Below are 24,342 nucleotides of genomic sequence, written 5' to 3'. Positions count from 1 at the left end.
GACGGGAGGCGTTCTTCCCCTTTAAAACTGGGACGAAGTGTCTGATCCTACAAGCACAACTGACACTTAATCCTGTTGTTATACGGTGGATCAAAAGGAATGGTTTCAACATCTGTAATTGGTTTAGTAAATTTTAGTGTAACCTGCGTTCTTTTCTTTTTATTTGTGGAATAAGTCAGAATATGGCACCGACAGAAGTCATAGTCGGTGAGAACCAGCCATAACTAAAGGTTCCTCTCTTGCAGCGCTGGGAGGAAGCGGTCTGTTTCATTCTGAGCACATTCAGCTCTTCATACTTCATCGTCTCAACTCCTGTTAAGAGCAGCATGTTGATGTTGACGTCAGAGTCCTATGCATTTAAAACGCCAGTGTTTTGTTTAATGGTGTTTTAGAAATAAAATTTAGAAAAGACAAATATTACTGGATGGTTTTGGTTGAAGACATTGCGTCTGTAGAAAACACGCTTCATATTACAGATGTTGTGTGTCACTGTAATATATAGGTGGTATTTAAAACATCCCCCCAAAGTGATTAAATGTAAAATACAGGCATATATTAGTAACCTTTAGAATATTAGAGTGAAACTTTGAGTATCCTGAAATTATGTGTGACGTCACTACGGGTCCTCACAGCTATAGAAACATTCCCGTGGTGACAGTCCCACTCTTCCTCTTCCTGGTTCGGCACTGTTGTTCTCTTTCTTCAGTCTGATTCGTTTCTCAGTTCGGGTACTTCGGTTCGACTCGTCATGCCGCTCAAGCCCCAGGTGAAGGTTTAAAGTGCCGGCTGGTGTTGGTTAACTAACCAGCTACGTCTCCGGGTTAGCAGCCGTTAGCCGATAGCGGTGTGCTAGCTGCGGCAGCCTGTCACTCAGGTAGGTTCTGCTCCACGTAGGTTCTGCTCCTGCCTGCTCGCTAGTTGTTCTGTTTGCTATCTAGTCGACTAAACGCCTGTTCTGGGACAGTCGGCTCCTTCTTTGCGTTCACTCTTCAGTTAGGTGAAACTTTACTAACTAGCCCAGTGTTAGCTTAGCTCGCGTCCCGCTAGCACTGGACTCCGTAGACATTTGATGTTTATAATTTGATCCGTCTCGCAGGTAAACGCCCGTTTGTCCTGAAACACAACTTAAATGTGCATCACGGGTTATTGGGGGATGTTATCTTGATTTAACCGTTTGGTAACAAACTAACTGGGACGTGTCTCCACGTCATTTGGTTAAATAGTTCTAGTTACAATGGTATGGTGTCATATGTAGGTACGTGGTTGACGCGTTCACCGGTTAGAACGAGTCCAGTTCATAAGGACACACTGGTTCCGTAGCTGTGACCTGCTGCACCGCCTCTGGTGTCGTAGTTACTACTTGTTTGTGTGTCCTCAGGGATGTTTGCATCATGCTGTAACTGGTTGTGCATGGACTCGACCAACGCTGAGCTGTCTGATGGAGCTGAGAGACGGAACCAGTCCTACACCAACTCTGCCTTCAGCAGCCAGCCGTCTCCTCCGGCCGGGCCCAGCTGTAAGGGCTGCGGCGGGGGCTTTGACGCCTCCGCCAGAAAGGTACCGCTGCCAGCAGAACCTGAAGACGGGCTGAAGGGTGATGACCTATGGGTGCTCTTTTATTTGCTTAACTCTTCTACAAACCCTGTTTTCTGATCTGGGTTTGTGACCTTGAAGTGAACTTGCTAGTTTTAGTAGCCTCAGGGGGGAAACTTGGGGTTTAGAACCCTGTACAGAACCAAAGACAAGATAACGCTTTACACAATTGACTAGTATCTCGTGTTTAGGCCTGTGTTCTTTTGAGAACCGATAGTCACACAGAGTGAAGACGTTCTAGTGGAGCAGCGTGCACACAGACTCTGCTCCATCACAGAAATCATTTGAAGGCTTGTTCCTCTACACATTTTTGTCTAAACTCCCTGGACTTGAAGCTAAGGAGTGAAAGACTCGTATTTGGGTTTTGTTGCAGCTACTCAGACGTGGGGATACTTTAAACCGATTCTTTGGACCAACAGGAAGTTTCGATCCTGCTGAATTGTCACTGTTTGCCGATACAGTCCACTTCTGTATTTTGTGTTTTTTGTTTGTGGTTTGTTATTTCTCTTCTTCTTTACCATGTTTAGTATTTAACTACTGGGTCCCAGAGCTCCTAAAGCGGTTTCACTCTGGACCCTGAACGTAGAGTAGCCAGCACCAACCAGGTTTCCTAAATCCATGTAAACCCATTCTGGGACAGTCATGGAGACGCAGTCTGTCGGTCCAGACCTTGTCTTTGCACTGTGTTCACACGTGTAACACAGCAGCTTCTTGTGTCGCTGTCTGTGTTTGATCTCTGGGTGCAGGAGGTTTACAGCACATGGAAGCTGAGTACTTTTTAAACACAGGCCTGTAGGAAACATGGTATTTGAATGTACTTCTTTTAGTTGCCTGGGACGTACGGTGGCTGTTTGAATTACACAGTAAACTAAAGGATTACCCAGCACATTTAGAATGACCTATCATGCTAAGCCTAATTTCCAGGACCCATCTATTTGCATTGGTTTGATTCCAGTCTTGCATCTCACATACAGCTCAGAATAATTGGACACGATAAATGATATTCCATTCAACTGTGATCTGATATTTAAATTGCTGTGTTAGTGGGATTTAGTCGGTTTCTCTTGTGTTCTACCCAGCGATTTATACAGTACTTTCTGCCTCTCACCCTCAGCACATGTGCGTGGACTGTAAGAAGAATTACTGCAGCCGATGCTCTGCCCAGCATGAGCATCGGCCCCGCCTCTGTCACACCTGTCAACGTTTCTATGGTAACCTGCTTGAGCGGGCGGAGCTAATGAAGCTGAAGGTGAAGGAGCTCAGGGACTACCTACACCTACATGAGGTCTCCACACACCTGTGCAGAGAGAAGGTGAGGGTGTTTAGTTGTTTATTCTTGCAAGCAAATAGTTGTAAGTAAGAAACCCACATGAGCCGGCTCCACCAGTAAAACTAGTTTCGTGTTTGTCAGGAGGAGTTGGTGGAGCTGGTCCTGGGTCATCAGTCTTCACCATCCAACAGCTCCACCCCTGACACTCCAACTTCCAACCCTACCTCTGAGACTTCTGACCTGCCTGACCTCAGTCCTAACATCTCTGTCTTAACTCCTGACCCTGTCACACCTGCACTAGTCCAGAACCCTGACCCCCCTCCGCTACAACCTGAAGCCTCTCCCACATCAATAGAGACCCCCCCCACTGAGCCAGACCAAGATGAAGACCAGGTAAAATCAGCTGCATATTGCTTATTTGGGGTCCTGGAACTGGTCCAGTCTTTTGTTTCAGTAGATTTCAGAGGAGGCAGGTTCAGCTTTTCCTATTTGTCCAGGTTTACTAAATTATTTTGGTTTTCTATTCAAACACTTTATTCTCAGACTAACTAATCTGTTTCTCTGTGAATCAGAATCTGCGTTGATCTTAAAAGACCTTAAGTTTGTTCTATAAATGTGTCTGAAGTCACAAACGTGTGACTGATGTTTCATCAGTTCCTGGTCTTGTGCTTTTCTGTATGTGTCTGTGTCTTGTCACTAACGCTGTGTCTCGGCTGTCTGCTCCAGAACTGGGACCCCGAGGACATCCCGGTTTCAGGTCGCCGGGCTTCTCTGTCAGACATCAGCTGTGAGGATGATATTGAGGCTCTCAGCGTCCGACAGTTGAAGGAAATCCTGGCCAGGAACTTTGTCAACTATAAGGGCTGCTGTGAGAAGTGGGAGCTGATGGAGAGAGTCACCCGGTTGTATCAGGACCAGCAGAATCTACTGTGTGAGTCAGCTGACCAAACCTACAGCTGAGTATTAAGCAAAAAACTGTGCAGATAGAAACAGGGAAACAGTTTGAACCTGTTTAATAAAGACCATCAGCGTTTATCATGTTAAATCCAGGAGCACCCTGCGTTCACAGACAGCGCCCTTTGTGGGACACTAGAGGAAATGAAAGGTCATTCACTTCATTACAGGAATCTGTTCCTTCAGGTGTGTTAATTCTTCAGATGACATCAACTTCAGTGGTTTCACTACCTTTGTCTTAATATGTTCAGGGTGATAAGGGACAAAGAACAGGATCGGTGACCTGTTACTATCAGCTCTCTTTTTTTTTTTTTTTTTTTATCTTTAACACAACCGTTTTTGTTCATATTGCAGAGTTCAGATGTAGGATGTAGATGTGATGCTGCTGATGTTTCACTGTTCAGGCAACAAAAATGCATAATTCTGTTTATCTGCTGCTTATCTGGTTTCACAAGGTTTGGCAGGCTAGTCCAGAGTCCTTCTGATTCTGTGGACGATTTAATGGATAAGTTGTCTGAGTTGATGTAGGTTGTCTGATCAGCCCTCCTCAGAGCACAGACAGCCTTTGTTGCTTTGCATCCAAAATATGAAAAGGCAGTAATGACCAGATTAAAGCCCGAGTTCATGAACTGTTTCTGTCTTTCAGCTGCCAATGCTGTGAATACTTCAGGTGAGTTCAACACATTTAAATCTATACTAGTCTGTATACATTTGTAATGTGTTATAGAGATGAAACTATCACTGAGCTATAGTTTACATTTGTGTCCTTTTTGTTTTTTGTTGCTCAGATGAAATAATGTACACATTTGTAAACAGTTTAAAATGTCAGACTGGGATGCTTTTTTAGTTGGCTTTTAGCTGGCTGGCTTTTTTAGTTGGTTTGTTTTAGTGACCACTTCTCTGTAGCTTTTTTTGTTTGTTTTTTCCTCCTGAGGATCATATTGGGTGAATTGGTGAACACTATGCCCTGTGTCTCCCTTTAGACTCTGGTGGTTGTGGTCTGGGTAAGGAAGAGAACCTGTGTAAGATCTGTATGGACTTGCCGATCGACTGCGTCCTGCTGGAGTGTGGTCACATGGTCACCTGCACCAAATGTGGTAAGAGGATGAATGAGTGTCCCATCTGCCGCCAGTACGTCATCCGAGCCGTCCACGTCTTCAAGTCCTGAGTCCACCAGGCCCAACCTGATTACAGGTACATCAGCCCGTCCCTACCATCCTCTCAAACCAGTTGAATTTAGCTCATGAACAGATAAACCAGATGCAGTCCTACATAGAGCACAGTTTAATTGTTTTCTTCAAAGCAGTGTGTGTCCAAGTTTCCACCTGCCTCTAATCTCACAGGTTTTATGTATGTGTGTAGTTTTTGTTGTTCTGACACCATTTTATCCTGACTCGTCTTGTTCTTCTTTTATTTAGGGCTGAACATCTTGAAACCTCCCTGAAGGGACCTACTACAGGGGCTCAGTGCTTTTATTTTGTTAGGTCTATTTTTCTAGTATAAATACAACGTGCAGTATGTGAGAAGTGGCCTTATCTGACTTTCAGACATGAATGTACAACACATCTGTTCATGAGCTTTAAGCCCTGAGCTTCTCTACCCAGAGCCTTTGTGCCTTTCACAAGCTTTTTCCTAAGACTCGATGTGAATGGGTTTTTGAAGGTTTGTCCACAGACTTGGAGAAGGACCAAAGACAATCGGCTCCAGCTGCACGGTATCAAGTCTTCCTTTGACCTTTAATTTCCTGATGATGCTTAAAATCAAACGGACTGTGTAGTTACACTGTAGATTACAGTCAGCGGAGTAAGGTATGGGCAACTCTGTGGGTCTCCCAAGGCAAACCTACACATTTTCCTTTTCCTACGGACTGGTTGATTTGATTGATTTCAAGTTTCCACCACAGGCTGGTGATTTTATGAGCATTACCATGTGTGCTGGGATGCTGCAAACTGTTGGCAGCGTTCATGTACAAGGAAGGACGCGTCAGTCAGTACCCATGTGCTGGTGCTGAGATTGAACCAGAGTAAACATGGTGTCTAACACTGACCAGCTTAAAGAGACAAACGATGACCACTTTGTTTTCACGTGATGGATCTGATGCTGCTACTGTTCCTTCAGGCTGTCGTTCAGGATGTCGAAAGTTGCCTTAAAACAAACTGACCTTTTATCAGGTTTGATGTTCATTTTATGCCTACATTTCCATTGAACAGTCTGTTTGCCTTTATAGTTGTCTGGTTTCTTTTTGTTGTTTTTTTTAGGTTGTGAACATTATGTTTTTGTAGCCAGTTTAACCAAAAAGTGACTGTTCTACTCACATTCTTTTATTGACATTTAAGACAAGACAGTTGTTTCTGTTTGAAGAATAAAAGGGAACATTTAAAAAGCCTGTAAACAGAGTTACAGAAATGTTTATAAAAATTGCAAAGACAATAGTTTAATAATGATCATCTCCAAAAGGTTCCTGGAATTAATACTGCAACAAGGTGCTTGGATTCCTGAAACTTAACTTGTGCGTAGACTTGTGCACTGGACTTTGATCTTTTGTCATTTTATACTACATCAGGTTTAATGGAAACAACAGTTAAACCCGGGACATGTGCCTGAGAGGCTCCAAATTTTGTACAAAGAAGATCACATGAGTTATGGGCCACTGCCTGCAGACTCTGGCATGTTGAACATTGATTTAAACAGTTCTTTGGTTAGACACTGGTGATGTGTCTTGTCTTTTGCACTAATCTATCAATGCTGTAACACTTTGTAACATTTTGGTCAAAGATTGGTCTGGTTTTGTTCCTGTGAGTTTAAGTTTGAGTTTGTTGTGTATAGTCTTGCTTTTACTTGTTGTGAAATTAAGCTTGACACTTTTAGATTTGGGAGCTCTTATTTACCCTTAGTCTGTTTTGGTCGTTTATTGGGATTATGGAAGCTCAGCCTTAGTCCTCTTAAAGTGCACTTTGAATCCTTCCTTACAGTATAACTGAATATGACTATAATCAGGGCTCTGATACTAAAGCAACGCCGCTGGGAGCAGATGTCCACAGCACAGGTTTTGTGGTTTGTAATAATCCAGTAATTAAAATGAGATTTTAGGCTGTAAAACAGGAAACTTTGTGCTGCAGATTGTAACTTTGCCTTTCAACCTCATAAAACGTCTGACCCACAGGTTTGCAGTAATTCATTCAAACCCTGAGCTATTATCATATATTTTAATAAATTACAGCGTTTAGTTTTGAGTTGAGTGAACCTTATAGTATAATTTTTTAATAAAACAGATTTTTGGGTGATTTGGCTTCGTTATTTGTGTTTGTGTGTATCTTTGTGGATGGAGATAGACAGGTGGTGTGACAAGATGTAAATGTTATTTTCATCTAATGAGTTTTTTTTTATTTACATTGACATGCACTGGGATCCCAGACATTATGAAGAAAACCTTTTCTGCATTTTGATCATTAATTCTGTTTTTTAAAAAGAAAACAGGAAGCTATTATTGTGGAACCAGCCCACCTTCCGTTGGCACTAGGTATCAAAAAACCTGCAGCAGATTTCTCTAATTCCACTGTCAAATCAAACCTATAGACAAAGACAGACACTATCTTACTTTTGTACTTAGCATAATGTGCAACAACATTCAAATGAAGTAAAATACAAAAAACACATTGTGTTGGCCTTCAAGGCTCAACTACCGTAGCTCAAAACCCCTTTAACAACATGAGAAAACATCGACTGTCTCACTTTTCTCTTAAGTTTGGTTTTGACCATCAGGCTTCTTAAAGTGCCTGAATATTTATAAAACCCTGATAAAAGATAATAAGAATAAGAAAACATTTAGTTATCCTGCAGTGGGGAAATTGTGTCTCGCAACAGCACAATAAGGCACAATACAGAGTTGAATGAGTATGGAGTCATGGGAAGGATTATTGTATATTATATACATATTGCATTGAAGAAATTCTTTATCATGACCACTGATGCAGTGGGTGAGTTATGGACCGGGAGGTAACAGTTCTGATTGTACAGTCTGATAGCAGCAGGTAGGAAAGATCTCCTTCACACAGCGAGGGTCAGTCTGTCACTAAAGCTAGATATGCAGGATAGGCCGACATTTTACAATTAACATACAATCAAAAACAATAAAATTTACAGTTGATTTACAAGCAGGTTTATTAAAAACAAGAGCATGTTGTGGAGTCAGCCTCTAGAGTTCTGTCCTAGTGACACTTAACAGTTTGTGATGAACCTCAAGGAAGCCTGGTAAACAGAATTGACCATTTTGTGACACTGAGCAGAAGCATTCATATACAAAAGCTCTCCATAATCTAACACATAACATGGCAGCAGCAAGCTGTTTGAAAAACAATTTTAACTGCAGCCTCCTCACAGTCCATGTGTGGCTTAAAAGTGAGGGAGTCATCAATCAAACTAGGTATAGGTATTTGTACACATGCATGACTTCTATTTTCTGTCCCTCAAGAATGGAGACTGAGGGAACCATTTTTGGCCTCTTCCTAGAATTAGAGAACAGCATAACATTAGTTTTGTCTGCACTGAGACATACGTTTTCTGCAGGGTTTCAATGGCATAGTCAAGTGTTGGTCCACAACAATAAATGACTGAGTCATCAGCATAAAAATGCAAATTGAATAGTTTCCATGTTTTTAGGTCTGGGCCTTTGGACATTTTTTATCATATACTTCAATTTCAATTTTTTAAAAATGTTAAAATGTACCTCAAAAATTTACATTAATAAATAAAAGGTTGTTGTGTTACCTTACTATCACTGAGGGACGGCACATCTTTTTAACATTTTAGTTTAATTTATTTAATTATTAATAATTTTAACAATAGTAATGTTCATGGTGTTGGGGTCAGTTTTGACCCACATACCTTAGCTTCAAGAAACGCAAGAATTTTTTTTTTCTCTCAGTTACAAAGTTGAGAGAAAAATTTGTGTTTATTTGTATTCGTAATCTTTTGTATGATTACGAACCTGAATATAAATAAATAAAATATATATATAAATGCCTGAATATAAATAAATAAAATATATATATATATATAATATATAATATATATATAATAATGAGACGGTCCAGCACATAACTGCAGGGTGTAAGATGCTGGCAGGCAAAGCATACATGGAACGCCATAACCAAGTGGCTGGCATAGTATACAGGAACATCTGCGCGGAGTATGGACTGGAAACCCCAAGGTCAAAGTGGGAAACACCTCCCAAGGTGGTAGAGAACGAGCGAGCCAAGATCCTGTGGGACTTCCAGATCCAGACTGACAGAATGGTAATGGCGAACCAACCGGACATTGTGGTGGTGGACAAAGAACAGAGGAAAGCCGTAGTGGTGGATGTGGCAATACCAAGCGATGGCAACATCAGGAAAAAGGAACATGAGAAACTAGAGAAATACCAAGGGCTCAGAGAAGAACTGGAGAAGGCTTGGAAGGTGAAGGCCACAGTGGTGCCTGTGGTGATCGGAGCACTAGGGGCTGTGACCCCCAAACTGGAGGAGTGGCTACGACAGATCCCTGGAAAAACATCCGAAATCTCAGTCCAGAAAAGTGCAGTCCTAGGAACAGCAAAGATACTGCGCAGAACCCTCAAGCTCCCTGGCCTCTGGTAGAGGACCCGAGCTTGGAAAGTGGATGAGACCACCCGCGGAGGGTGAGAATAGAGTGTGTATATATATATATCGCTCGCTGGATAGCTCAATCGGTAAAGTCACAGGACTTGCATGCGGGGGGTTCCCGGTTCGAATCCCCATTAGGGCAAATAGGCATCCAGTGTGGGTCCTTGGGCAAGACCCTTCAAGCTACCGCCTACCTCATATCATGAGAGACAATGAACCACATGAGATACCGGCTCAGACGTCGCCCGGTCTAACAAGGTCTGCGCCAGGTGTTGGGGAACCAGAGCACCTTGGCGAGAAGTGGGCTACTGGAACAAGAAAGAAATGGCTGAGATGCGAGAACAAGGCTCTGTTGGAATGTTACTACTCAAGTAACCCTAGTCAGAGGGGTTACATGCAAAGAATGTGCGGTGAATGGGAACGGAGAAACCCACATTCAAGGCTGACGGCGAAGCAACTAGTAGCCCAGTGTTCCAACTGCTATCACGACTTGAGATTGACGAGATACAACACAAATGCTACGGCAAGGGGGAGCCAGGACGCCAGGTCAGAGGGGAGGTTTCACCATCTCCCCAACCGGAAATTGGGGGAAAAATTGGGGAATTGAAATTGAATTGGGAATTGAAAAGAAATTGGGGAAATTCAGAGGGGAGGTTTCACCATCTCCCCAACCGGAAATTGGGTACGAAGCCCCAATAAGCAGCGACTGACCTGAAAAATAAGATCATGGCGAGATTGAACCCCACTACAACGGCTAAGTGAAGTACCATCAGAAAGTCTCATGGAAGATGTGAATGCAGCATTGAGAGCGATCCCTACCACAACAATCACAGAAACCAATGAGCTGATATACGCTTCAGCATCAGTGATCCTAGAGATGCTTGGCTATAAGAGCAACCATGGGAGCCATGAGAAACAATACCCACCATGGAAACGAAGGTTGGAGGCAAAAATCAAGGCAGCTCGGAGGGAAGTGAGCCAAATGACAGAGGCCCAGAGAGGTGCAATGAAAAGACCAATGCCTAGAAGGTACAGCCAGATGACCATACCTGAAGCACTCGAAACTGCCAAGCAAAGGCTACAAGCCTTGGCCAGCCGCCTAAAGAGATATACCAGAGATAACGAAGCCAGACGAATAAACCGGCTGTTCGCAACACAACCTGCGAAAGTGTACTCTCAATGGCAGGGTAATAACAACAGAGCAGACCCACCAAGGCTGGAAACTGAACAGTACTGGAAGGGTATATGGGAAAGGGAGGCATCACACAACAGTGATGCACAGTGGCTGGTGGATCTGAGGGAAGACCACAGCAACCTCCCTGAACAGAATCCAGTGACTATCACAGTGGCAGACATCCAACATAGAGTCTCAGGTATGAAAAACTGGACAGCACCTGGCCCCTGACATGATCCACGCCTACTGGCTAAAGAAGCTCACTGCAATCCATGAGCGCCTGGCAGCACAAATGAACCAGCTGCTAAGGGATGGGACTCACCCTGAATGGCTAACCGAAGGGCGAACGATCCTGATAATGAAGGATCCCTCAAAGGGTACAGTCCCATCCAACTACCGGCCAATAACCTGTCTCTCCACAACATGGAAGCTCATGTCAGGCATCATCGCAGCTAAGATAAGTGGGCACATGAGTCAATACATGAGCGAAGCACAGAAGGGCATTGGTAAGGATACCAGAGGAGCCAAACACCAACTCCTGGTAGACAGAACAGTCGCCCAAGACTGCAGAATGCGACACACCAACCTGTGCACAGCCTGGATCGACTACAAGAAAGCCTACTCAATGCCACACACATGGATCAATGAATGCTTGGAGCTGTACAACATCAACAGAACTCTAAGGGCCTTCATTGCAAACTCGATGAGGTTGTGGAGAACCACCCTTGAAGCCAATGGGAAGCCACTTGCCCAAGTATCCATGAAATGTGGCATATACCAAGGAGATGCACTGTCCCCACTGCTGTTCTGCATAGGTCTGAACCCCCTCAGCCAAATAATAAACAAGACTGGCTATGGATACCGACTCTGGAACGGGGCCACCATAAGTCACCTCCTCTACATGGATGACATCAAGCTGTACGCCAAGAGTGAGCGAGACATCGACTCGCTGATCCACACCACCAGGATCTACAGCTCGGACATCGGGATGTCATTCGGACTCGAGAAATGTGGGAGGATGGTGACAAAGAGAGGCAAGGTAATCCACACAGAAGGGGTCTCACTCCCAGAAGGAACAATAGCAGACATTGAGGACAATTACAAGTACCTTGGAATACCACAGGCAAACGGCAACCTTGAACAGGCAACAAGGAATGCGGCAACAGCCAAATACCTCCAACGAGTAAGGCAAGTCCTAAGAAGCCAGCTCAATGGCAAGAACAAATCCCGGGCAATAAACAGCTACGCTCTGCCAGTGATCAGATACCCTGCGGGAATAATAAGGTGGCCAAAGGAAGAGATACAGACCACAGATGTTAAGACATGAAAGCGCCTCACCATGCATGGAGGGTTCCACCCCAAATCCAGCACCCTGAGACTGTACGCTAGCCGCAAGGAAGGAGGCCGAGGACTAGTGAGCGTGAGAGCCACTATCCAGGATGAAACATCCAAGATCCATAAGTACATCAAGGATAAGGCCTCGACAGATGACGTGCTGAGTGAATGTCTCAGGCAGTGGAGAACAGAGGATGAGATGCTGGAAGACGGACCATCACGGGAGGACAAGCCCTTGCACGGGATGTACCACCGGAACATAACTGAAGTGGCTGATCTCAACAAATCCTACCAATGGCTTGAAAGGGCTGGGCTGAAGGACAGCACAGAGGCACTCATCCTGGCTGCACAGGAGCAGGCCCTGAGCACCAGAGCCATAGAGGCCCAGATCTACCACACCAGACAAGACCCAAGGTGTAGACTGTGCAAAGAGGCCCCAGAGACGGTCCAGCACATAACTGCAGGGTGTAAGATGCTGGCAGGCAAAGCATACATGGAACGCCATAACCAAGTGGCTGGCATAGTATACAGGAACATCTGCGCGGAGTATGGACTGGAAACCCCAAGGTCAAAGTGGGAAACACCTCCCAAGGTGGTAGAGAACGAGCGAGCCAAGATCCTGTGGGACTTCCAGATCCAGACTGACAGAATGGTAATGGCGAACCAACTGTTATGGGAAAAATTGTCTCTTCCTTATTTTTATGTCTCTTCCTTATTTCTATGCATTTCTATGCAGTTATTATACGAGTTATGACTTATGTTCTGCAATTAATATCTTATGTTTTGTCTTACTGTATGCATTTGACATTTCACCTAGATTGTTCAATGGTTGTCTCTGCCTGATAGACTCTCAACTCTAGCTCCCAAACCCAAGGTCGGGGAGTTGTGTCTCTGTCTGTTGAGACTTGGTGCTCCTTTCTCACAGATAGTTGGACGTCAGCGATGCAGGTGTGAGAAAGTAAAAATCTTCACACACACTGCGACAGGGAGGAGATGGTGCATGTAATTTGATTGGGTTAGAAAGACATTCCACCCTAGTCGGACAGAGAAGCTAAAAGGCAGAAGCAACTTGAGGATCGTGGGCTCTTGCATCACACCTTCGTGGTGTGTGCACTGATCTCCCAGCTGGTTTTTGGTTTGTTGATGTGCACGATCAACATCCATGCTTTTTATTTGCTTTCCCCATTATTTTTATTTTCTTTATTATTTCAATAAATCGCACAAAAGGACAACTCTCTCTCATCTACTTCTTTATGGAAAATTTCCACCACACCAACCAGACATTGTGGTGGTGGACAAAGAGCAGAGGAAAGCCGTAGTGGTGGATGTGGCAATACCAAGCGATGGCAACATCAGGAAAAAGGAACATGAGAAACTAGAGAAATACCAAGGGCTCAGAGAAGAACTGGAGAAGGCTTGGAAGGTGAAGGCCACAGTGGTGCCTGTGGTGATCGGAGCACTGGGGGCTGTGACCCCCAAACTGGAGGAGTGGCTACGACAGATCCCTGGAAAAACATCCGAAATCTCAGTCCAGAAAAGTGCAGTCCTAGGAACAGCAAGGATACTGCGCAGAATCATATATATATATATTAGATAATTATATATACATATATATATTATTAGATAATTATGTACTGAAGTCACAAATCTACACATGCGTAGACTTGTTTGTTTTGTTTGGTTTTTGTACAGGTAAACACAGCAAATTATTGGAAGAGGCATTTGCTGCCAGTGTCTGGGCTGAAATTGCACTTAATAATTTTAGTTTTGACTTTTTTTTATTGATTTAAAGTCTTATTTTTAGGACTGTGTCGGAACTGACTCTAACAACACAAATGCTATAATTTCAGTAGCAATATTTTATAATTTGGTATGATTTTTTTGTTTATTTTGAATTTCCCCGTTCTATCATAGACAGGACCACAGTAAAGGTTGTTATTAGTAGATCCTCTCAGGTTTAAAGAGAAAAGAGTCATGCGTAGGGTTATCATTTAAATTTGACTAAAACAGAGCAGAACTGAATTCCTTTACCATTTATAATACGGGGATGTGTAGTGGAAATCTGGAAATGAGATCAAACTATGCCGACGTCATGGAGTTAGTGGTTGCTATGTGCTTCGTCGCTGTTTTGGGGGTAGCGCTGGCTGGACGCGACTCATTGGTTGTCAGGGAGCGGAGGGAGAAACCTTAGCGATCTATTGGTGGGTTTTTGAGACAGTGGGCGGAGCTCAGTTTGAACCGGAGTCCCGCCGCGCACATAAGTGTCAGGTTTCTTCAGCCACAGTTAGCATGACGCTAAGCTAGGCTTTGGAGCAGGGGTGTCATGGCAGACGGAGCGGACTGCGCTGCGAAGAGGCGGCAGCCAGCGGGGAGGAAGAGCCGCCCGAACCAGCGGCGAAAGACGAGCTGCCGGGTAACGTCCAGCTCCTCGCTGCTATCTGAGCTAGCTATTAGCATCACAGTCCCGTTAGTTTCAGAATACACCGGAATTGAGCCGTTGACACAATTAACTACACTGAACTTAATAAAACTTGCTGATTTAAAGGTCGGGCGTTTTAATTTCTTAATAAAAGAGTCAATGTTTAGGTTTTAATATGAGCTGCAGGCCACCTGTGGCTCGGTAGAGGCGGCCTGTCGGTGCGTTCGGGACCGGTAAAAGGCTGATCTGGGTCAGAAAGCCACAAGTTTGTACAGCGATTTATAGAAATAACAAACGCCTGAAGGAAGAACGTCCCGAGGCTTTAATGGGACAGAGAGCTAAGTTCTGCAGACTGATGTCAGATGAAACCTAATCCACTGTGTTGTATCCATTCACTCATTCTGGCTAACAGATGTTTGTCCAGTGGAACACGAGTTGTTAGTTTGACTATAATGTAACCAAATGTCGTCACATTCATCACACTGATTATGTTTCATGGTTGTCAGTACATGACGCAAATGTATTATTGTTTCCCACAGCCTCAAACTATTCACAAACGAGAACAAGAAAACGAGATTCACAAACAAAGTTCAATAAAAGCATCAGTATTTCTGCACTTTCCTTTGTGTGTTTGCTGCAGGTGAGCCTGGAGAAGGTCCTGGGTATCAGCACAGTCAGCAGCAGTGGTTTGACCTCAGATCCAAATTGTGGCCTTGTTGCCTATCCTGCAGGGTAAGTCCCATCTGTGTTGAGCTCCAGTCCCCGAAGGCCACTGTCCTGATCAGATGTGATCAGATGTGTCAGTTTTCTGCTGAGGGACTAATCAGTATTAGATGGGACAGGGAGAGTTGGGGAAAAGCAGCAGGACAGCGGCCCTTGAGGACAGCGCTTGGACACCGCTGGTTTAAGCACTGCCTGCTGTAATAGTAGTTAGTTAGGTATTTGATGGAATCTGTTTGTTACAGGTGTGTTGTTGTGCTGCTTCACCCAAAGAAGAACAAACAGAGTCATATCATCAACACATCCAGGTAGAGAGTTGGTCTGTTCATTGGCTGTTGACGTCCGATGATGATGATGATGATGATGACGACGAGGGTGTGTCCGTGTTTCAGAAATCCTTTCAGTGCTCTGGCTTTCTCTCATGATGGAAAATACCTGGTCACTGGTGAGGTAAGAGCAGAGTTGTTGTCTGTCTGGACACCTGAGGACAAACCTCAGGTGTTCGTTGTGGCTCTATTAATGAATGCAGCAGTAGGCTGTCTGCCTACCAAAGCTGGACCCGAACTACTGCACAATGGTCAGAAGTCACTGTATCACCTTTCATTGGAGCCAATATGTTGTTTCGGGCCATATGTGTCATCTGTTTTAATTTATTCTGTTGGAATCATGTTTTTCATTAACGATTCTCATGCTGTAAATGACGATCACAGACCCCCCCATTGAATCAAGGGCACAGACGGCACATTATCAGCTTACTGTAGTGAATGCGTTGTGTCACTTGTGTTCAGAGCGGCCGCATGCCCTGTGTGCGGGTGTGGGAGGTGAGCGGCGTCCAGGTGGCTGAGGTTCAGTCTCATAAATACGGCGTTTCCTGTGTGGCCTTCTCTACAAACAGCTGCTACATTGTCTCTGTGGGATACCAGCACGACATGACTGTGAGCGTCTGGGACTGGAGGGTGAGCAAGCACAGGAATGCACACCCTCCACCAGGCGCTGACAATGAAACCGCTTGACATTTATATCCATTTGGATGAAACTGCAACAGTACTCCACATGTACTATTACTGTGTTTATCTATCTACCTTAGCAGGTGGTAGCAAACAGTCTGTCCTATTACTGCAGTATGAACAGCATCTTCCTACATATTTTGCATGTTTCAAACTTTTAATGTGAAGACTGTTAGCTGAGCTAATGAACATGTCTGGACCTTGGCTAAAGTTTGAATTAATGCTAAACACAGGACAGTTTTTTTTTCCTTTTTTAAATAGGCCAATAAATGATGTTTTCTCACGTGTATCAGGCGTTAGCTTGTATGGTTTTAGATGAGACACTATCTGTTATGAAACCTTGAAAACAGAAACACAAAGATAATAATGTGGTATTTCTTCAAATGTGGTGCTCTAATGATTATTAAAAATAATACTTTGTCTCTCTGAGCAGAAAGGTGCCATCATCGCCTCCAACAAAGTTTCCAGCCGAGTGTATGCTTTGTCCTTCTCTCAGGACAGTAGCTACTTCGTCACTGCAGGAAACCGTCACGTCAAGTTCTGGTACCTGGACGCGTCCAAAGAGCGGCGGGTACTGCAGCATGGACCAGTCACAGCTCGGTGACCGTTCGTTCATTCTGCAGCAGTTGAGGCTGACTGTGTGAACCTTCTTTGTGTCCAGGTGAACAGCACGGTGCCCCTGATCGGTCGGTCTGGGTTGCTAGGGGACCATAAAAACAGTGTGTTCTGTGGGGTGTCATGTGGCCGTGGCTCTGCGTCGTCCAGCACCTACTGCATCACCAGCTCTGGCCTGCTGTGCCTGGTTAACTGCAGGCGACAGCTGGAGACCTATGTCAACCTGAAGGTCAGTGAGGAGCGCAGCTGGACCCGCCTGTATTCTATGTATTGAAGCTACAGCTTATCTATTGATTACTACATATTAAAGCACAGTTGACATAAACAAACGCTTTGGGTTGATCAGAAAACTGTATGTTTACTGTTGCTGCAGACGTCGTCTGTGAGCTGCCTGTCCGTCAGTGAGGACTTCATTTTCTGTGGATGTGCTGATGGTGTGGTCAGACTGTTTAATCCTGCCAATCTGCAGTACATCACCAATCTACATCGGCCGCACAGCCTGGGAGTCGACCTTGCACAGAGTTTACAGCACGGGTACCATCACTGCGGACACTGGATTGTCACCAGTAAAACCCAGATACACAAAATCCTCTTATTACTCTCTTTCCTCCCAGAAGCCTGCTACCTGTCAGTCCAGGTGCTCAGTACCCAGACACGCTGGCTCTGACCTTTGACCCTGCATCCAGACACCTTACCTGCGTGTACAACGACCACAGTGTGTACGTGTGGGACGTTAAAGATGTGAAGAATGTGAGGAAGCTGTACTCCGCTCTCTACCACAGCAGCTGTGTGTGGAGCGTTGAGGTCAGTGTACAAATGCTGTAGGATGATCTCTCACTTGACTGATGTCTAAATACCTTTCAGAAATACCTAATACTAGAATCTCCAGTGTAAATCTATTACATAGATTTACCTACAGAAATTACCACATTTAAAGTACTTAAATGTTCACAGAAGTCTTTTTTAAATAAAAGCAGAACAGCTGTAGGACCTTGTGCAACGCTGTGACCTTTGACCTGGTCTTCCAGGTGTATCCAGAGCTAGCAGATGTGTCTCTAGCCTGTCTTCCTCTGTCCTCATTTCTTACCTGCTCATCTGATAACACCATCAGGCTGTGGCACACGGACTCATCACCTGGACCTAGGAACCTCTACAGTAACGTAAGAACAACAGCTGCTTCCAAGTATGTACGTTTACCTCTGTTACATCCGTCCCTGTGTTAATCGCTCAGGACCTATTGAGGATTTTGTATGTGGGGGAGAACACGCAGCACCTGCAGGCAGAGGGGGAAGCATCAGGGGCTGATGGGAAGGCTGGGATCAGAGTGCTGAGTATTAGCCCTGATGGACAGCACCTGGCAGCTGCAGACCGCTGTGGAAACCTTCGGTAATATACATGTGGTAACGTGGCAACATGCTCAGACAGATCTGAGTCCTGCTGACATGTTCCTCTGTGTTTAGGATTTTTGGTCTGGAGTTTCTGGATGAGTTGGTGAAGATTGAGGCTCATGACTCTGAAGTTCTGTGTCTGGAGTACTCGCCTCAGTCCACAGGTATAAACCTGGACGGTCGGTGTAGTGGCCACCGTACAGAACCATCTGGTGCTTGTCTGTTTCAAGTAATGAGACTCCTGATGTTTAAGGTGTGAAGTTGCTGGCCTCAGCCAGCAGGGATCGACTGATCCACATCTTCAACCTGGAGAAGAACTACGACCTGGAGGGGACTCTGAATGACCACTCTGCCTCCATCACTGCTGTCAAATTCACAGGTAACTGGTCACATTCAGCTTTATTAATCGCTTGTGTGACTTCTTCATCCTCTTAAAAAAAAAGAGTTCAGGTATGCAGACTGTCTGTTTCTGCTGCATTTGTATAATCACGCTCGTCAGTTTGGTGTCACTGTTGCTTGTTCTGGATAAGCACACTGTTACCTGTTTTCCAGGGGTGAGTCCTGAGGTCCGAATGGTGAGCTGCGGAGCTGACAAGAGCATCTACTTTCAGACAGTTGAACAGGTCAGTGTGAGCACAGCCCTTATCTGCAGAGCCTCGTGTGTAAAATGCTTTTCTCTGCCTGTGACCTGCTAATTCTTTGTGCTCCAGACTGTGAAGGGTTTGTCCTTCTCCAGAAGTCATCACGTGGTGGAGAAGACCACCTTGTATGACATGGACCTGGACTCGTCAGGGACACACGTTGCCATCGCCTGTCAGGATAGAAATATCAGGTAACAATGAGGTTGTCACACAGTGGTTTCATCAAAGCTTCTTAAAATCCTGTGATCTATATGAGTAGTCTGTGTTTCAGGGTCTACAACACAGAAACTGGGAAAATTAAGAAGTGTTTGAAAGGCTCGTCCAGTGATGAAGGAGCTTTGCTAAAGGTACAGACACAGTAATGGTTTCCCAGGCTCCTCCTCGTCACCTCCTCTGCTCACTTGCACCGTTCACTATCTTCACGTTGGGCTGTTGGTGCTGGTGTAGACATTGACCTGGGGCAGTAAGCTTCACTGCTGACTAAAGGTGTGCGCTTGTTTTTGTCACTGTCTGCAGGTTCAGATGGACCCTTCAGGGAGTTTCTATGCCACCAGCTGCTCTGATAAAAACATCACCATCTTTGACTATCACACAGGAGAATGTGTAGCCACGCTCTTTGGACATTCAGGTAACTAAATCCATCTTGTCTGGAAGGACATGAGCTGCACTTATTTCACAGGGCACAAGATGAGCTGTGTCTGCATCAGGGTGGGGCCGTATTCTCACCTTTGTGTTTGTGTACTCAGAGATTGTGACCAGCATGAGATTCAGTCAGGATTGCAGACACCTCATCACAGTCTCAGCAGACAGGTGAACTTCATCCACTTCAACACAAACTTGTTCTGTAACAAGGTCTCCTCATCCATATTATCATACTTTGTATTTGTATTGTGCATGTAGTTGTGTGTTCATGTGGAGGCTGGACTCTCAGATGACCAGCACCATGAGGAAGAAGCGAGGCCTCAACCTAAAAGTTGTATCTGAGACCAGCAGCCAGAAGCCAAACATCAGGTGTGAGGGAGGAAACGTCCTGGAGTCCAGTTCACACAGATCCATTTAATCATGCTGACATTGTTATTTTTCAGGAGGGAGACATTTACCGTTCCCTCCTCTCGGCTACATCAAATACAGGAAGTCGAAGAGTCTGACCTCAGGACTCCAACTAGACTGGACTTTTCTCACAGTGAGGAGGATGGTTCAGTTCATGGTAGGGTTTGCATCTTAAAATCAGGCATAACTTCTTTCTTTGGAGTCTCCTGGAACCACTGCTGCTGATGTAGCCGCTTGTGTTTCAGATGCTCCGCTGCTTGAGACCAACGGAAAACTGCCCATGTGGTTTCGAAAACTGGTCAGTGTGATGTTTAAGTCCCTTTGTCTGTGATGTGAAGGCTAACACTCAGACGCTTGAACAGCCTGTAGCTGTGTTCAGGTGTGTGTTGTGTGTTCAGCAGGGTCACGGGACCTCGTTCGTCCAGTCCGAATCGAGCCCTCATCAAGTGCGGAGTCGCTGGACGGAACAGTTCAACCCTCTGACCATCTGCTCCATCTTCTCTCCAAGTCCCACAAAGAGTCAGGAGGAAGAGGAGGAGGAAGACTTCCACCCTCAGACTCTGGACAGCATGTTGGAGGAGGAAGATGGAGATGATGAGGTGAGAGCTGCTGTGACTCTCCTCCACTTTGTCAGTAGTTCAACCTGTTGACAGCATTTTGTCTGAATCCCAGCAACATTTTAATCTTGTTTCTGCGTGATGTTCAGGTGTTGCAAACCACAGGTGTGGACAGGAACAGCTACATCCTCTACCCCAACCCGAACACTACGACTGACAGGTGACAGGTCTATCGCTTCTATTCATGGCTCCTGTTTCAACATACTGTTTAACAGCTGCTGGATCCCGTCACTGTTTGTGTTGTCAGAGAGTTCGATGTTGAAGGTGTTGGCGACCTGCAGCTGGAGGTCAGAGGTCAGTCTCAGCTGTGTCTGGACTCAGAAGGCTCAGCAGGAAGTCTGGAGCAGCAGCATGAGGCCGGTAGGTTCCTACGAAACCCATTCAGTCGTGTTTACTCAAATGATCAGACCCTCCAAAGAGGAGAAATCTAAGTCCTGATGTTGTGCATTTACCTTGGTTTTTATTTTATTTTATTTTATTTTATTTTATTTTAACTTTAGACCCAAAGGATCCTTTTTTTACTGCACAAATGAGCACAGGACATTTCTAGTTGTACCTATAGTTTTCTCCATGCACGCGTTGTTAAACCCCATCCTCCCTGTCAGACACAGACTCGCTGAGTCAGTGCAGCTCTGTGGGCAGTCTGGGTCTGGAGGACGACGAGGACCAGAACTCTCTGAAGAACCATTTTGACACTCTGGCTTTGAGTCTGAGTGAAGGTATGAAATAACTGCTTGTTCCTTCTGATGGTTTAGAAGAGGAATTAATTGTTTGTTTGTCCATGCTTATTGGGGGTTGAGGCCAGGTTGTTTACTCCTGACCTGTTATCGAACATCATCCTGCTCCACACATGAACTTTATGACCTCTGATCTTTCAGAAAAGTTTGACACTGACCTCAGAACTCTGCAGCCTGTAGAGGAAAAAAACTTCCTAAACCCTCGACTCAGCATCTCCACCCGTTTCCTCTCTCGATTTCAGGACCGACTCAGGTAGACGTGTGGGACGGATGTGGTGACCTTTGACCTTTTGCTCAGTAACATGGCCATTACTGTTTGCTTCTGCTCTGTTGTAGGCCCTGGGCAAGCAGAGTGCCACCGCCTGTCTTCATCCCCACTCGGATTTTGGAGGAGAGAAACATCAGCAACACTTCGGTACATGGACGCAGCTGAAACAAAGTTGTTATTTTGTTTTTCTTATCAACTGAATAGTTTCTCTCTTCCAGGTGAACGTGGATTCAAGCAACGGAGCCACATCACTGGAGTCGGCTCTAAAAGAAAAGAGCAGCAGTAGCTGTGTAGGTGAGTGACCTCTGATTGTTGGAGTAGGAGTGAAGGGAGACTGAGGAGGACAGGTCAGACTGGCTTGTTGGTCTAAAGGTGTTTGATAAACCGTAAATAAAGTTCAGGTTTAAGTGCTGCTTCACCTCCAGTTGATGTTGTGATGCACAGATTAGTTTTTTTCTTCCCTAGGTTAATAGATTTAAAGGAAAAAAGAACCAGGTAATATTTGCGTCATAGTTTTGTGCTCTGGATTAGACTGAGATGGTGGATGACAACCGTTCTGCTGAGGGATGGAAACTAGCAATAGCGTCCTTCATCATGTCTGCTCTGCAGGTGGAGGAGGAGGATGGTGCTTCCCAGAGGGACTCCTCATATCATACATGTTGGTCTTTTAAGTTACTGCCTCAGCGTTTGCTTCTGTGTGACCACAGTGCCGCGCCAGAAGTCAGTGCATTCTAGAAGAACGTCCTGTGTGATTTCCCATCTGCCCATTCGCCGCCCAGTGCGTCGACGACACACTGTGGTGGTCGTCCAGTGCAGAGGTCAGGAGGTGTGTCGGGCATCCTGGTGTTTTCTCTAGTCAAACTGAAGGGTTTCATTTGTGTGGTGGAAATTGAAACAGTCACCGATTCACTTCCTCACTGTGGGTTCACTGGCGTTTAGCAAATTTGTTTTGATTTGTTTTTCCCTGATACATTTTAAAACATGGGTGATTTTCTGATCTGTTTGTGGATGTTGATTCTGTGTCTTACTTTTCTGTCACTTGAGGAAAAAGCAGTCGGCTTTTATACAGTTGATGAATTGAATTTACAAAAGTGATGTCACTTAGAGGACATGGGTGAAGATTCAGAAATAGTAATGTGACTGAGCAGCAAAATCAAACCCAACGTCTCGTGTTGCTGTTTTCTCATGTCATCACTTTCATCTGTCAGTCTTTGATACTTTAAACCACATCTGCTTTCAGTTGTTCTGTCTGATTTACCCTGAGCATAAAGCAGCTGCAAATGTTTCACAAGCGATGCAGTAACTTTGTGAATGCGTGTCCCTCTGGATTCTCCACTGGGGCCTTTACGTGATAGTTGCTTTCTTTACTTCCTCAGTGTTCCACTGACACTTTGAGGCATTTGCTCCAGTTACACATCAGAAAATTTCCCAGTGTCATTGATCGCTGGACGTCTGACTGGAACTAATCCCGTCGAGTGTCTTTTGCCTGTTGGCGTCACTGTCTGACCACTTTCTTCTTCCTGAACCATCAGACGTCGCCTCCAGGAGTCTGGTAGCTCACACAGGCTGTGAGGCGGCCGTGGCCCAGCAGGAGGCACCGAGGCTCGGATCCTTGGGAACGACGACCAGCTCTAGAGCCAAACTGATCCATGATGCTAACATCTTCAGTCAGGAGGAGAAAGAGAATGTGTGTTCTTCAGAACCTCAGCCTCCTGCCCCGCTGCTGTCTGCCAGCCTGGACCTCATCAGAACCAACTCTGAAGCCCATCGGGACAAGACCTGCAGGTATCACAACATCACAGGCAAATGGTCTGTTTTCCTGCATCGCATCTGTATCAGGTCAGGTTGTTTTTCTGTCTGGTATCAATGTGCTGTCTGTTCTGTGCGTCCTCCTCCTTCGGTTCCGTCAGTGATGCTCCATCACGTCAGCTTCACTTACCTGCAGTTAGCCGTGTGACGGACACCTCCCCCACAGCAGCATCACAGGACGGCGTCAGCAGGAGGCGCAGCGGAGATGAGACTCTCGCCCTGAGCTTCGTCCCCACTGTCTCCCCTTCCACCACGGCCACAGCCTGTGACCTCATCACCTGCCCCGCTGCCGTAGAGGAGGAAAGGGCAGGAGGTTCCGAAACCAGGGTTCAGGCTGATCCAGGTGACACACACAGACAGAGCCGGATCATTCTTTATGAAGATACGTCCTAACTGTTACTATTATTGTCTGTGCCAATGTTTTGGCTCTGTTCTGTTTCATCTGATTCTAGTATTGACCTGCTGGGCTGAGTTTGGCTTCGAACATGTGCTTTGCTAAAGATTAACGCATCGTGTGTCTGGTAGCATGTTTGGACTGTAGAAGCAAATGAGCCGCCGCCTGTCATTGCAGGTTCAGTTGATGTTCAGGAGTCGGTGAGTCTGCAGCAGTGCGAGTGTGTCACCGTAGACCTGAGGCAGACCGTGAGACGAGCCGTTCATCTCTACCAGCAGGTTCGCTGCCGTTACAGACTTTAAAGTCCAGTCTAAAACATCAGTGTCACAGCGTTTCTGTGTAAAACACCACGCTCTGCTTTCTTCAGCTCGGCAGATCCACCCAGGTCACAGAGCAGCGTCAGATGTTGTCTGTGCTGCAGGAGGCGTTCGATGACGTTAGTGCTGAGCTGAAGTCCGTGTTGCAGGAACACGGCCCCAACAACGGCAGCGCCTCCACCGGTCGACGCGGGGATGATGAGCGATGAGGTCTCTGCTCAGAGCCGCTGGTCCCGACAATCCAGAACAAACTGGACCGACTGAACCAGAACCAGTGCTGATTCAGGTCAATGACTAAAAAACACCAGTATTATTTTAAAGCACCTTATGTCTGTGTTTTGTTTTTTTTTTTTACTGCATTTGTACATAAACTGTAGATTCTGTAATAAAGTTTT

At 45.4% G+C, this 24,342-nt stretch overlaps 2 protein-coding genes across 6 annotated transcripts; both read left to right on the top strand.

Annotated features, from left to right (window-relative positions):
* The first annotated feature begins 616 nt into the window (after positions 1-616).
* On the top strand, positions 617-7,101 carry rffl (ring finger and FYVE-like domain containing E3 ubiquitin protein ligase). Its single transcript, XM_029170138.3, has 8 exons — positions 617-874; positions 1,379-1,557; positions 2,708-2,905; positions 3,005-3,256; positions 3,590-3,794; positions 4,464-4,487; positions 4,801-5,011; positions 5,236-7,101. Exons 2-7 carry the CDS (start codon positions 1,381-1,383, stop codon positions 4,983-4,985), a joined length of 1,041 nt encoding a protein of 346 aa, XP_029025971.1. The 5' UTR covers positions 617-874; positions 1,379-1,380; the 3' UTR covers positions 4,986-5,011; positions 5,236-7,101.
* A 7,031-nt stretch (positions 7,102-14,132) lies between these two features.
* Positions 14,133-24,287, top strand: LOC114867562 (WD repeat-containing protein 62-like). 5 transcript variants are annotated; one of them, XM_029170346.3, is made up of 33 exons: positions 14,146-14,378; positions 15,025-15,116; positions 15,350-15,412; positions 15,497-15,554; positions 15,893-16,060; positions 16,545-16,682; positions 16,773-16,955; positions 17,100-17,260; positions 17,344-17,530; positions 17,755-17,886; positions 17,958-18,112; positions 18,187-18,278; positions 18,368-18,493; positions 18,667-18,737; positions 18,825-18,946; positions 19,027-19,102; positions 19,272-19,383; positions 19,502-19,565; positions 19,656-19,766; positions 19,841-19,962; positions 20,036-20,103; positions 20,204-20,404; positions 20,512-20,582; positions 20,670-20,782; positions 21,028-21,141; positions 21,301-21,412; positions 21,496-21,574; positions 21,646-21,721; positions 22,135-22,245; positions 22,960-23,212; positions 23,338-23,579; positions 23,808-23,908; positions 23,998-24,287. In XM_029170346.3, exons 1-33 carry the CDS (start codon positions 14,289-14,291, stop codon positions 24,154-24,156), a joined length of 4,023 nt encoding a protein of 1,340 aa, XP_029026179.1. In that variant the 5' UTR covers positions 14,146-14,288; the 3' UTR covers positions 24,157-24,287. The 5 variants fall into 5 exon arrangements, with proteins under 5 accessions (XP_029026182.1, XP_029026179.1, XP_029026178.1 ...); XM_029170345.3 differs by having other exon boundaries at positions 17,341-17,530; XM_029170347.3 differs by having other exon boundaries at positions 14,148-14,378; positions 17,341-17,530; positions 20,051-20,103.
* The last annotated feature ends 55 nt before the right edge of the window (positions 24,288-24,342 follow it).

This window comes from Betta splendens, chromosome 13, assembly GCF_900634795.4.
Source record: "Betta splendens chromosome 13, fBetSpl5.4, whole genome shotgun sequence".
Taxonomy (NCBI): Eukaryota; Metazoa; Chordata; class Actinopteri; order Anabantiformes; family Osphronemidae; genus Betta; species Betta splendens.
The sequence above is the reverse complement of the archived record's forward strand: the minus strand, read 5'-3'. Positions and strand labels throughout refer to the sequence as shown.